The 15,019-nt window shown below is 38.0% G+C and overlaps 1 protein-coding gene across 1 annotated transcript in view; it reads left to right on the top strand.

The window, feature by feature from the left end:
- Positions 1 to 2,602: 2,602 nt before the first annotated feature.
- The window catches only part of arid2 (AT rich interactive domain 2 (ARID, RFX-like)), a 183,628-nt gene continuing 171,211 nt past the window's right edge, over positions 2,603 to 15,019 (top strand). Inside the window, exons 1-3 of the mRNA XM_028810674.2 lie at positions 2,603 to 3,622; positions 3,766 to 3,859; positions 5,066 to 5,163. Coding sequence (XP_028666507.1) covers positions 3,531 to 3,622; positions 3,766 to 3,859; positions 5,066 to 5,163 — 284 coding nt within the window. The 5' untranslated portion in view covers positions 2,603 to 3,530. The remainder of the gene's footprint in view (positions 3,623 to 3,765; positions 3,860 to 5,065; positions 5,164 to 15,019) is intronic.

Genomic DNA, 15,019 nt, shown 5'->3' with positions numbered 1-15,019 from the left:
ATTTATTTTCTACGATCACGTGGGTATTTACAAGGAGTTATTAGAGTAGACATATTCGCGGGGTGAGGGCAGTTGGAACTACTAGTGCAGTCACCTCGCATCGGATACAGCGACTCCAAGATATGCCTGAAGAAAGAGTACAGTGGAATCCGTGGATGCGACATCTTTCTGGATGCCAGGAGATGAACTTCGAAACGGTCACAAGAGTAAATGATGTCGATTAAAATTAAGGAGGCAATGATTGTCGGCGCGGCGCACCTCTGCGTGAGAATCACGTCATTTAAAACTAGCTATTGAGAGACTGACTGTTTTATTTATACTAAATGTAGAATTTGTAAATTAAGAAAGACCCGAGGTGCGAGATTTCTGCTCTGGTGTCTGAAAATCATACGGGACTATACTGTTAATTTTGGAAACTTTTTTGATGCTCATATCAGCTGATCTTTGCGATGGCATAGACTTGTATTTAACTTGGCTTGTATCTTCATTATTTGTTTCTTTGAAGGCCACCCCTTACTTTACTCTTAACATTCGGCGTCATCTTTTGTCATTGTATTTAATTCTTTTAACATAAAAGTTACAATAACAGTAATAAATTTCTGACTCAACTCACATTTTAAATAAGCTGTTTACTCAAGTAATTACTGTATTTGATGACTGATATCGGGGAATTTCAGGACATTTTTAGTACTAGGGTGCATATGTCCAAATGCCACCGATGTAGTAAAAATTGAATTGTTAAGCGGGAATAGCATCGAAGTACTTTCATTGTACAGTTGCAGTTATCGCAGTCATCATGAGGGTACTTAGTATTTTAAAGGTTATTCTCTGTCAGTCAGTTTTTTGAACACGCGTTTTAGGAACAGGGTCGCGGGGAGTCGGAGCCAAATCTTTAAAAAGCGTGCTCGGTAGTTTTCTTGTGGGTGATAGCTATAGATATGACAGGTATATTTTAAAGGGGGATACAAACCACATCATTGAGGACTGAGAGAAGCTTTGAACCGGTGCTTTCCTAACGATTCATCCGCAGTCATACCAGAACCTGAGATCATAGAAAACTCCTCCTACTCAGACATAATGAACGCAAAACTGGAATGCGCTTAATGCTGATCGCTATTCAATCACAGGTTACACAACCATTCGTCTTTGAATTCTGGGTCGAAGCTAGGTGGAACTGCAAATCATATGCCTGGAAAAAAATCCATTTTCCTTAATTTCGAAATAAACCAGGCTACTCAACCCAACAAACGCCGTCATTTCATATTCTGTTATATTTAAAATAACACGTTACTATGGCATGCTGTCAGCAGTACATTGCCCTGGTTGGATTAATAAGTGGTGCGTCCCTTTCCGGGCTGGTTCCTGTCTTACGCGCTTTGTCAGTCGGAGCAGTTTACTACAACCCTGTACTGGATAATGGGATTTCAGAACATAGACGGGTGAATTGACCGATTTGTGTATTATTAATATTATTATTATATAGTTTACAGACCGTTATCTATGGTACCATACAAGTTGTGGCCACGTTACTACACTTAACAGTAACTTCAAGCGCAGGCAGGTTAAGTGACACTATTCAGTACAACATAGCGGAAGCTGAAATCGCACACATGATGATATTCTCGGACTCCTGATGGCACCAAGGAACTCTGGAGGATAAACTGATTTGAGATTTCGGTTTCCAGGAAGAAAGGTGCAATATAAAACACATTAACGTTAAAATAACACTGAAAGGGTTATGCAAACGTATAAAACGAGAAAAACAGTAAGTGCTGAATACTGAGTAGAATGTTTATCCATTACCTGCACAGGAAGACGAAACCATTCCTTGGAGCACCGAGCGCAAGGCAGATGCCAACCATGGACCAGGCGCCGCACACTCATGCCAGCCCAGCTTTGAATAACCATTCGACATGTGGGATGTGACGAGATCCTGAGTAACCGATTGAAAACCCAACTAAGCAGGGCTCATTACGAAAATTACTAACTGCAGCTAGACTATGAAAATGTTATAATGATAATTATTCAAGCACCAGTACCTTTATAAGCATTACAAAAAATGATTCCGTGACCCCAACTTTGATTAAAGGATTTGAACATGTGTTTTGAGAAATTGAATTGACTGGGAATGGTCATCAGATGGCATGAAAACAACTTTTTTTTCCAGCAACGTTGTTTTTGTGAAAAGAGTTATATCATGATAAATTGTTAACAGGCGACATTATATTATCCCCTTATGACCATGCGAGTGTCAAACGATTAGCAGACGTCCCGTCCAGGATTGGTTCTTGTTGCGAACAGTGGAAAATAAATGATGTAAAGATCAAAGTAGCAGTAAATTTGACTCAACTTTTGCCTACTTTATTTACAAGTATCCGATTCATTAAAAGTGCTTGTCATTAAAGTAAAATATGGCACCTACTGGTAGTGTAGACATTGCAATGAAAACTCACTACACAGTTAATGATACTAATTATGATCACGATTGAACGTAAAACTTACTCGTATTAGCTTCAAACATACTCTGTACTATACAGCTATACAATGATTAGGCCATCGGACAAATTACTTAAAAAATAATGTACTGATTTACAAGTTATCAAGCAGAAACTTCTATTGGGAATTTAGCACTATTACCCAATCATCGTCTCTTTTTCAAAGTAAAATGATATTTCCCAGTCCATTCTACCCCCTAACTAGAGACACCTAACAGAAATATGGAAGCAACAAAGTGTTTTTCCTGCGGAAACAAGTCCCGTCGTAGGGATTGATTACATGTAGACGTCCGCAGAAGCGTGTTCACACTGTGCGTGTCTCTCCTTGCTCGGGCGCCATTGTTGTCGAAAGGATGACACATTAGCAGGTCAGCCCGTAGTACCTGTTGTTATGTGGCACTGATGACACGTGCAAGTTCCAGCAGAAGCCCGACCTTCCTTCCCCACTGCTTTCTTGTCTCCTCTCGGCACTCGGAGTTCGGGCCCGGCGCTACGTTCTTTGAACGCCGGGTTAGGAAGTTTCAGAGGAGCCCTAAGCCAACAACACTGTCTATTGTTCTGCTCGGCACTCCGGCGGCTGCAGTTCACCTTGTTGGGCTTAGGGGTCGCTGCGCGGCGCTGAGTGGTGCGCTCGGCCTCAGGATCTTTTTGTCTGAGAACTGGATCCCGCTGCCGCTTGTACAGTGTGTGTGATTGCATGGAGCCGCGTCTGTAGCACACTGTCAAACCACTCCAAAACGGACACAATAGCAGCCAAAACAATTCATTTACCTTACGTAGAACAATGACAGTTTTTATTTGCCGTCACAATCGGCCCTAATTCGGATTGCTTGTTTGAAGTTAAAGGAGGCAAAATCGAGTCTTGTGTGCCCGTGTGTATACAGTCGTAATTATCACTCTGCTTTCTCTTATTTCTTTAACTTTTTTAAAACACTCAGATTCCCGTCAATGACTGAGCGCCGGCGGAGTATGGGATACTTGGTATCTTAGGAAGCGGACAAGCGGGGTTTTAACGGATTTTTAATATTTTAAAAAATGGCAAATTCGACGGGGAAAAATCTACCTGATCAGCGAAGGAAAGGACTGGCTTTCCTGGACGAGCTGCGGCAGTTTCACCAAAGCAGAGGGTGAGAAGGAGAAGGAAAGGGGGGGTTAGCGTTTTAAACAGAAATATCTAACTTTAAAAATTATATATCAATAGATGTTAGATGCCGGCTGTTTCAGGAAAGGCCGCCCTGTCATTATTGCCCGTTTTTGTCCCCCTTTTTAGCTCGCCGTTCAAGAAGATCCCGGTGGTGGGAGGAAGAGAGCTGGACCTGCACGCACTGTACACCAGAGTGACTAGTTTAGGTGGATTTGCGAAGGTGAGTGGAAGTTTATATTCGGATTTCCCACTCTCGGCGTGCAATATAGCTCGAAAGCTCGTACCTCCTGGACAGCGGTCGCGGGGGAGGGGAGGACAGAGGGGGGAAGACGGGCTCGTGAAAGGGCTCGAAATTCGCAGATTGGCACGGGCGGTACTGTCCTGGTACCGGGTAGGGTTCGGGTGGGATCCGTAGTGCCGGGCTGGGCAATCGGGGGGTCTGTGTAAAAAGTCAGTTTGAGCTGTTGTGAGAGGTCCTCTGCGGTGCTGTACTCTACGCTCTGGCTCGCGCTCTCCCTCGCTCACTCGCTCTCGCGCTCTGTCGCTCGCTGAGTGCAGTTTTAGAGCAACTCAAAATTAGCGGGCATGTTTAACATCGATAATCGGCACTGGGAAATGCTCTTCACACCGGGGAAGGGCTCTCCGGCCTCGGAACGTCGCCGGGCCGCAGCACAAAGAAGGCAAAGCCGGGGCAGTATAGCCATCTTAGGCTTCATGGTTAGAAAGAAAATGTAGGCCTCACACAGGCCTGTATTTGCCGAATAGCCAACTGTACATTGTTAGTAATTCATCTGTATGCCCGCATTATTTAGTTTGGGAAATATCGCCAAGCATAAACATTCTTGCATTTCAATAAAGTTCAATTAAACGGGCTGCACCGTAGTTTAAAGTGTCAGTCGCGTATAAACGACTTGTATTCAAAAGTGGCCCACAAAGTAGCGGAGAAAGGGAACTCGTCTGAGTTTTTTTTTTCCTTCATTTTCCCCAAGAGTATGATAACAGAGTTGGCATTAGGCGCCTTGTCGTTAGAAGGCAACAGAACAATTTGACAATACATCGATCACATTTTGGGGTGGGTGGAGGGGCTAGGGGGCTGTGTTATTTTGGTCCCCTCTCCGTGTTTGTTTTCATTACATCTACTAACTTCTGTCAAATTGTTCAAGTAAATATCCCGCCCTCTCCAGGTTTTTTTAAGCGGGACATGTGTATGTGCAAACATATTCCGATCCTTTCCGAATGCGACCTGTGATCGTGTTAAGACTGGATATGCGTGAACTTTTGTTTTGAGTCGTTTTCTACCACGCGCCTTTATGCTTACTACTTGTAAGTGTGTTGCCCCAGACAGATGGGCGCTCACCTGGTATGTTTTGCTTTTAGTGTGCCCTTTTTGGACTGACATCTTGTTTTTCTTCCTTTACATTTCTAGGTTTCTGATAAGAATCAATGGAACGAGCTTGTTGAAGACTTCAATTTCCCCAGGGGTTGCTCGAATGCTGCTTTTGTTTTAAAACAGTATTACCTTCGGTAAGTGACCTCTCGAGCTCTGTAGGTCTCTTGTGCGAGTGCGTTTGTGCAGGGGACGCCGGTGATGGGATGGCGCCATATGAAGTTGACAGTTCTCTTGTTGGCCAGGGAGCGATCTTGGCATTCTGCTCCGATGTTTTTTTTTTCTTTCTCGATTTACAGTCTCTCCATAAGATGTTCATTTAAGTTTGCTTGCACTGATCTGAAGAAAGGGGGGCTTTTGTGTTACTTAAAGATTGTGCTCCCTTCAGTTTTCCTTTGCAGTAAATAGTGATTAGAGCAATAGGAGTTGAACATCTTTTTATTTTTTTGTGTTCTCTGACAGTTTCTGCAGGTGTGAGAACCATATTCCTCTATGAACAGCTGCTGTCAGATCAGAATAGGAAGCTGAGCAAACTGTTGTGCTTATCACTAAATGTTGGAAGGTCTCCTGTGCTTAATGCCTTTGCACCTCTTTTTAGTTTTCCGAATGTGACTGCTACAGTTGACCATCAGGTGGCTTGTCAAGGTTTTATGGTGTTGGGACTGGGGTGCATTGCATTTGTAAAAATGACTTCAGTTTGATGTATACTTTAATCTCATTATGAAAAATCAGACAAACCCTTGGCGTTTTCCTTTGAGGTGTTTTTTTTTTTTTTTGGTGAATAAGTACACTGTGTTTTCAGATTTTTTTTGTTTTTGTGAACTTGATGTGCATTGTATGTATCTAAGGTTGTTTGTATATTTTGTGATACATTATACACTTTGTAGAGATTTTGCTTACCAGTGCCGAGTATTTGTGTGCATCTTTTTTTGCAGACTTAATCTGTAGGTTATCTGTATGCAAAGTGTATGGTGTCTGTTTGTTTTCACAATTGTGCCTTAATCTGCTGCTATTCATTTTGTTCCATGGTGGTTTTGGAGGTTTTTACTCAACTTTCTTAACTTGCAGTTGTAGTTGAATTACGTTTTTATTTAACTTCTATATGACAGCACATAGTCTGTTAATTACTTACAGACTGGTATGAAGTTTGGCAGTGCCATGTGTCTGTCTTGTGATGTGCAGGTCTATATGGATGCACTTACTGTCTACTAAGCCTGCTGGTGTTTTGCAGCTTCATTGTTTTGTTTATGTATTAAACTGCTTAAAAAGAACGTTTGTCAGGCTTATCAAACAGACTGGTTGTCTGTAGTAAAAATCTTTGAAAAGAGACAAGAGTGGCTGGGAGCATGCACTGATACAGAATTCTAGTTTAATAAAGGCTATATAAACACAAATCGTGAGCTATTTCATTATGATAAGTCTGAGGCCAGAATCTTAGAACCATAGTAAATTCATTAAGACTTATGCGTGATAGGATCCACAAGTGTCTGATTAGCTTTCAGTTAAGTATGGGTTGAGTTGAGCAGCCAGGTGTAGGGTATAATTGAAATGTTTCACTTGCTATTCATGGTGGGTATTCAGATTTTATAAATAGAATCCAAGTGATTTAAACATCATAATGTATCCACTGATTTTGAAAAAAAAAAAAACACAAAACATTTATACTCCTTGACATTTGTCATCTTTATAAAAAGTGTTAATTGTTCTATTGTTTTTCTTTTTGACATTTTACTGTCTGGCTGCAATATGGCTGACCTTTTTTTTAATGCCTTATTGGTGCTTAAGTTTAATTCTTTATAAATGGCAACATTTTTTCATGTTTTCTTATGTTTAAAATGTGTTTAAAATATTTAAAAGTGCTGCTTTCTTTCCTGTCCAAAACTAAATCTCATAGATATGGGAAGGAATTTTTGGGACAAAATTTTTTGGACCATGGCATGAATGAACAGGATTATTTGCAAGTTTTTGGAAGTTCAGCCTGGTTTCCAGCACCAAAGAATGAAATCATTTATATGTGTTTGTTAATATTTAACTTATTTTTGGATTAGTTTTTTGGACAGCATGTTATAAGCATTCTGTTTACAAGAAAAGCAACATGTTGTCATTTTCTTCACCCACTTTACCGATTTTGCTTTTAGATAATCACTTACATTAAATACCTAACTAATAAGTATTTTGGTTAAACATTGATTCTGTTCTTGAGACATGTCTATTTTGATCCTGTATTGTGAAGTATAGAGGTTATGCTTGTAATTGATCACCATTACATTTAAATCAACATTGCTTTTAACACATTCATTTCATGAATATAGTACATGTTAAGGATTTTAAGTTTAACTTGGATGGTTTTAATGTTTTTAAATTTCCTGTTGTAAGCAGGTCCTTATTTAGTCCTTTTTTTTAATGTCTGTTTCCAATGGATATCTACATATTAATGTCCGAAGACATCTTTTGGTGTTTTAAATGCATAGGACATTTTTTTTTTAACACCAGAGATATGTTTATAGGTTTAACAAAGTTAAATGAGAAATTCCATTAACATATAACCCAAAAAATGCTGCAAATTGAGAGCACAGATGTAATTTTTTGTTTTGCTGTCTCCTTAATTTTTTCAATGGCAAGTGTTTAATTTTAGACCAGACAGTGGTCAGTGTAGCTAGCTTTGCGCTCAGTGGATACAGATGGTATTTAACCTATAGTTTTTATTTCTCTTTTGAACGCTATAGGTCACTTTTAGTACAGACTTTCTTTACATAAATCTGGTCAAATTCCTGTTTTGAAGCTGCATTATTTACACTTTAAATAAGTAACCTTGTACGTGTGAAAACTAGGGAACTATACCATCTTCTAGGTGGTTGTCTAGTTAAATATACATTTTTTTTAACATATTTGTTTAAATAATGTGGATGGAGGGAATTGTGTTGTGCAGGATTAGCAGTAATATACACTCACTGGCCACTTTATTAGGTTCAGCTGTTTAACACAAATATCTAATCAGCCAGTCACATGACAGCAACTTAGTGCATTTAAGTGGTTTAAGTCACTTTTAATGTGGCATGGTTGTTGGTGCCAGATGGGCTGGTCTGAGTGTTTCAGAAACTGCTTATCTATGGGGATTTTCACACATAACCGTTTGTAGGGATTACAGAGAATAGTTTGAAAAAGGGAAAATATCCCAGTTCTTTGGGAGAAAATGCCTTGTTGATGCTAAATATCAGAGAAGAATGGACAGACTGTTTTGAGCTGATAGAAAGGCAACAGTAACTCAAATAACCTCTTCTTATGACAAAGGTATGCAGGAGAGCATCTCTGAATGCACAACGTGTGGAACCTTGAAACAGCAGGAAACCACACTGGGTGCCACTCCTGTGGGCTTAAGAAGAGGCAACTGAGGCTATAATTTGCACAGGCTCACCAAAATTGGACAATAGAGGATTTGGTAAAACATTGCCTTGTCTGATGAGTCTCGATTTCTGCTGCGACATTCAGATGGTAGGGTCAGAATTTGACGTCAACAATATGAAAACATGGGTCCATCCGCTTTGTATCAATGATTCAGGCTGGTGGTGGTGTAATGGTGTGGGGGATATTTTTTTTGGCACACTTTGGATCCCCTTAGTACCAGCTGAGCATCGTTTAAATGGCACAGCCTATACCTGAGTATTGTTGCTGACCATGTCCATCCATTTATGACCATAGTGTACTCATCTTCTGATTGCTACTTCCAGCAGGATAACGCACCATGTCATAAAGCTCAAATCATCTCAAACTGTGTTCTTATACATGACAGTGAATTCACTGTTTTCAAAAGGCCTCCATAGTCGCCGGATCTCAATCCAATAGAGCTCCTTTTGGATGTGGTGGAATGAGAGATTTGCAATATGGATATGCAGCTGATAAACTTGCAGCAATTGCATGGTGCTATCTTGTCAACATGGACCAAAATCCCTGAGGAATGTTTCCAGTACCTTGTTGAATCTATGCCACGAAGAATTGTGGCAGTTCTGAAGGCAAAAGGGGGTCCAACCCGCTACTAGCAAGGTATACCTAATAAAGTTGCCGGTGAGTGTATGTATATCATTCCATTTATTGATAAATATAATTTGTTTGATATGGAAATACACAGAGCATTGATGAATATCTTGACTGAGTAGGTTGTTGGTGTGTTTTCAAATTCTTTCTCTATAATACATTTTTGGTAATTTTATTGGGAATGAAAAGTATGAAGCTATGAGGAATAACCTTTATATGGCTAGGCTTAGCTTTGTAGAAAAAGGGTAGCGCCATAGTTTGTTTACTTTATGCTAAGGAAAAAAGTTTTTATATAGAGCAATATTTTTAAATTTAAATCATGCTTAATGTCAGCCTATACATATATTGTTCAAATGTATGGCAGTCAAATTGTTACTGCTTAACCTCTTTCCTGGAAAGCTTTATTGGCAAATAAGCAGACAGTTATTCTCACTCTTTTGTGTTAGTTTGGTTATTAAAAATGCTTTACAATGTCATTCACCATTTTTAATGCCAAATGAAATTGGTCAAATGATTACATTTTTCCATGAACTAACCTTGACTCCAGTTAAAACAATGATTGATTTTTTTTTTCCTACGTGGTTATCTAGTGGGTCCATACTGCTGTTAAGTGTATCTGAGAGAACTACTGTATCTAAACCTTACTAATGCACAGTACCCTATGACAGAGTGAAAGTATCTTTGGCAGTACAGTGATTCCTATTCCTGAGCACTTGTATCACTTGCGTATATTTTTTATTGTTTATGTTGTAGTTCTGTCTTAAGTGACAATGAGTGTAAGATCGACTTTCTGTCTTTGGAAGTTGTCTGTCGCTGACTAACTTCAGTGGCGTTTCTGGGTTTCCTGCTTCTCCCTATAATTCCACCATCCACTGCATATTTGGTTTTTGTCTTCAATGTTTTATCTTTATTTGAATCCTGTTCACATTTAGACTTTTAAACCACCATCCTAACAGGAATGACATTTTTTTGTGCACAGTGTTATTTTAAATTTCTTTATTAAAGGTAGATGAATTTAAATATCATATTTTCCACATTTCCTTGAGTATGTACAATTTACTTGCCAGGAACAATCATATGCTTTATGTGTTCTTCAGAAATGTATCTATCATTAGTTGCTAGGAAAGAAGGCACATTTCTTAATTATTGAAATTGCTTGTTGTGTGGATTAGGAAAATGTTAAGTATGTTCAGCACATGAAATACTTGTAGCATAAGCATTTTGTAACATGCAGCTTCAGCTATTTAAGGTTTTGAGGGAGTGACTAATTTATTCAGATTGTAATATAATGCTTTTTGGTGACCATAACATCTTGATTCTATGACATAATTCATAGAGACTTGTGGCCATAGGTGGTCACAATGGCACCCTTAGAGTCTTAGAATTTTTACTGTTCTACTTTTAAGCAATTTAAGTCTTTCATATGTTTGTAATATAAAGATGTTTAATGAGCACTGATCCCAAGTATAAAAAAACTAGAACAAGGCTTTAAGTCACATGTTTATCAGGGATTTCATTTAATGCCCTTTTTGAGTTGTGAGGCATTTTTTTTGTGAAAAGAATCAATGTGTCATTTGCCCCTGAATGCTACAGGCAGCTGTATGAGAAGCTGAGCAGACCCAGGATCTTGTTGTTCTTTAGTGAAAGTAATCTCCCTGATGCTGCTATCCTTGCCTCTGGCACATTTGTGCTCCTTTCTTTAAATTCTGTCCTATTTCGTCCTCTTATTGCAGTAAAGGAGAACATGGCAGAAGTTGTGGGTAATCAGTAATAGAGTTTTTCTTTTTTTAGTTCTGTTGGGATATGACAACATATGACAAAATCTCTGTTCTGTCTGCACCATCTACAAACACCTGCTTCTTTCCTTGCGACCATACTCTATGCATTGTACTTCTGACTGAATGCTCATTGTTTGTCAACTCTTGTACGCACAGAGTGACCATGTCATAATTCTTAACTGGTAGATAAGGGCACAACTTGCTAAGTTTGTATAAATGAAAGCTAAGACTGAAAATTGCTTGAAAAGTTCTATAATGTGATGCTGGCCTTTGGGAAGATTGGTGTCAGTTTTGGGGCTGAGGAACTCATTCTTTTTCCCCATTAAATTTAATGGTGATTCATATTCAAATTATGAGAGTTTTCATTACAAGATATTTTTCAGGAACACATTGAAAATTGTAATACATTCTTTTGCTTAATAGGTAGAATATTGTTTCTATACACAATTAGTAAAATTGCCTTTAAAGTTCTGAAAGGACCACCATTTGAGAAAAATATTCTTGTATCATGACATGTTGTTAAGTGACACAAGATTCTTAGTAAAATTTAGTGCAATTCCACTAAAAATATTAATTTCTAGCCTTTGAAATTTCTTCCCAGATTAGTTTTGAGCCAGTATAACATTGTGGTTAGAAAAATATTTTAATGATTTATAGTTGATTTCATTTGTTGCATCTTGCCTCCTTTAGAGTTCATATTGTGAAATGATTTTCAGAAAGTTTTCCCAGGTTACCTCTTTTTGACTACAGTGGCATGCAGAGGTGTTTGGCATCCTTGATTAAAATGTCTGTTATGTGAGCAGAAGATGAGGTGATCACCAAAAGGCATAAAGTTAAAGATGACGCATTTCTTTTCAGCATTTCATGCAAGCTTAGTGTCACTTTTGTACAATTGCACAGTGAAAAAATGAAAGGAGCGTCATCCGAAAGTTTGGGCACCCAAAGATAAGTGAGGTCTCAAATAACTTTTCCCAAGGTGTCAGATCTTAATTGGCTCATTAGAGCTATGGCTTGTTCACAGTCATCTTTAGGCAACCCCAGGGGAGGCAAATCGCAAAGCTGTATAAATTCTCTGACTTCTCAAACCTTGTCCCAGTAATCAGCAGCCATGGGCTTCTCTAAGTAGCCTCCTAGTATTCTGAAAAATAAAATAATTGATGCTTACAAAGCACTATAAGGCTACAAGAAGATAGCAAAGTGTTTTCAGGTAGCTGTTTCCTCATTCCGTAATGTTTTTACAAAATGGCAGTTAACTGGAACGGTGGAGGTCAAGTTGAGGTCTGGGAAACCAAGAAAACTTTCTAAAAGAATTGCTCATTGGATTGTTAGAAAGGCTAATAAAAACCCTTGTTTGACTGCAAAAGACCTTCAAGGAAGATTTAGCAGACTCTGGAGTGGTGGTACTATGTTCTACTATGCAGTAACATCTGAACAGATATGACCTTCATGGTAGAGTCAGCAGAAGAAAACCTTTCCTATGGCCTAGTTACTAAATTCAGCACCTGGAGTTTGCAAATGAACATCTAAACAAACTGGATGCAGTTTGGAAAATGTGTAGTCTTCATCAGTGGAATGATGAAGTCAAAATTGAAGTTTTTGGCCACCATGTGCAAAGTGTGAAAAGAAAAACAGCAAGTGTGTAATAAGTAACAAATAATAAATTTCACTTTCTTTAAAGTACCATCTGAACAGAATAGTATTGGAATGCCCCCATTTATAAAACAGAATTGGATAAAAACTGATTCAAATGAATTTTGAAGATCAGCTGATTATAGACTTTATGCATTATGTTATAGATTAAGTGCCTTCTCCATCATGATTTTTTTGCCTTCTTTCCACCACATACATGCACAGATAGCTATTCTTCTTGGCAAATGATGTAAGTTAACTTAATCACTTATTTCGTGAAGAAACTATGTTCCCTGCAGAATGCAGTGCAGGGTTATCTTGTTTTAGGTTTTCTTGGTAATAACTCGGTCTACTGCTGTTTTTTGGTGGTTGTAGCATTTTTATAACTCCAGGCAGTGAAATTTTAGTAAGCCTGTTTTTCTCAGTTGTCATTGCAGCTGATTTGCCTGATCAGATGAAGGTTTGGAATATAACAGAACTTAATGCTAAAATAATGATTTGTGTTTTCCTACACCTTTCATACAGTTTTGTTTTCAGACTTAAACTAGTGTGAAATTTAACTTAGCTATGTGTTAGTGCTGTGACATTTTGATCTACTGCGATGTCTCCATAACTCTTATTTTAAAGGTCTTGTATTGTAGGTGCTGAGATCCTATTGATATTTTACCCTCCAGCCAATTATGTTTTATTTAACATTCTTGCTGTGCTAACTTGCTATTTATTAATGACATGAAAATGTAGCATGAGTTTTTTTTTCCTTTTAGTCATGGAGTAGAGCTAGGACTCTATTTATTTAAAAGTTAAATTTGTTCTTTCAGTAAGATGAGTTTTTATACACTGTGGACATCAAGCCTAATCCCTCCTAGGCAATAGTGTTTAGTGTATAGTGTACTTGGTTATACCGATTTCTTCATGTTTTGGAAAATATAATGAACAGGAATTTGAGTTTGTCCCCTTGTATGTCTGCTAGCTGTATTGTTATAGCTTTTACTTTTGCTTTCTTTTTTGTTAGCAAGTTTGATTCATGATGAGCAGTCAGCATTTTAATACTTACATAGGATGTGTAGCCTGTGCCTCTTAAATCGTGTGGCATTGGTGGCTTCACATCTAATTTCATATTGAACTTGTTCAATTTTACTAGATTTGTTTTTAAACTTTGTGTAATTGATGTTTGGAGTGTGGCTTGACTATAATCTGGGTGGACAGTTTTGAAGTTTTTATCATTTCATGGCCCAGAATTGGTTCGTTTTTTAAAACTTCATTGGACATTTTGTAGTATATTCATACTATAATAAAGATGTTCATATTTAATCATTTTCAAGCATTTTACTATTAATTTAAAAAAGTATAGCAAGCTTCATGATTAATGGGCAATACAGACTAAATTGTTACTACATAATAGTAATTATTGATTGATCAGTTTGTTAGCAGTATTTTTATGATGCAATAAAATACCTTTTTAAAAATACTCCAATTAAGAAGGCATGGTGAATAAAATTACTGGGAGACTACACAGCTGGTATTTGCACCATTTTTTTAATATATTTTTTAGCATTTGTAACTGTCACTTTCTGTGGTTTTGTTTTGTTTTTCTGAAACCACTGTACTGGTCCACAGAGTAGCGAGAGACGCGCAAGTGTTGATGTGCTACTCCATATTCATGTGTTTTTACCAAAAAAAAAAAAAGTTTAATTATAGTTGGGGATTTTCCCTGTTGAGTGACACTTTTCCTTAGTTTTCTAGTTGCTGTTTTGCATTTTGTTTTTGATAATATTGGAGAAAGTTAGTGTAATTACTTGCTGGCATGCTATAGCCTTATAGGATTAGTAAGGCAGAATGTTTGGACTGCTATGTTGGAAATCTGTTAGCTTCTTTTCCATTATGCTTAGTGTTACGGCTACTTTTACCACATATGCTTTGCTTCTCCCAGTCATGTTAAACAGTAATGTTTCAACAGTGCAATTAGTCTTTTTATACCATTTACATTATGACAGCAATATATACATATTGCTTATTCAGTATTTCACCCTGTTTCATCAGAGGAGCTTACCTATTTTGAGTGCAGTTTGACAAGAGCAGTAAGTTCTGGCATCATTTAGTGTAATTTAACATCCTACATATTGTGTTTTGCTTTATTATTGAATTTTGATTCCCTTTTTTAAACAGTGTGTGTAGCATGTTTGTTATTTATGTTCACTGTATGTGAGTTAGGCAAATTCAATTTGATATGAATTGACAGTGGGATAGAGACACACCTTTTTTCTGTATAATGCAAAGAATATATCTCACTTACTACAATGTGTTGTGGCATAAGAAAGATAATTGTGCCTCCCATGCTCTTGCTGTCTCACACTCACTGTAGCACATAGTGATGCAAGAGTGAGAGACCCATTGCTTGCAGCTTTGCTTTTTTTCCCGGGCATGCAGTGACAGAGAGAGAGAAAGGGACACGAACCTTATGTACTATTGCTCTCTTAAACGTGCTGATACACATGTTGGTGTCAAATATATCTCTCACTCCACTTCTTCCATGGCAGCACAAAAAGCATAGCAC

Source organism: Erpetoichthys calabaricus, chromosome 1, assembly GCF_900747795.2.
Source record: "Erpetoichthys calabaricus chromosome 1, fErpCal1.3, whole genome shotgun sequence".
NCBI classification, from domain to species: Eukaryota; Metazoa; Chordata; class Cladistia; order Polypteriformes; family Polypteridae; genus Erpetoichthys; species Erpetoichthys calabaricus.
This window is presented reverse-complemented; position numbering and strand designations above follow the sequence as displayed.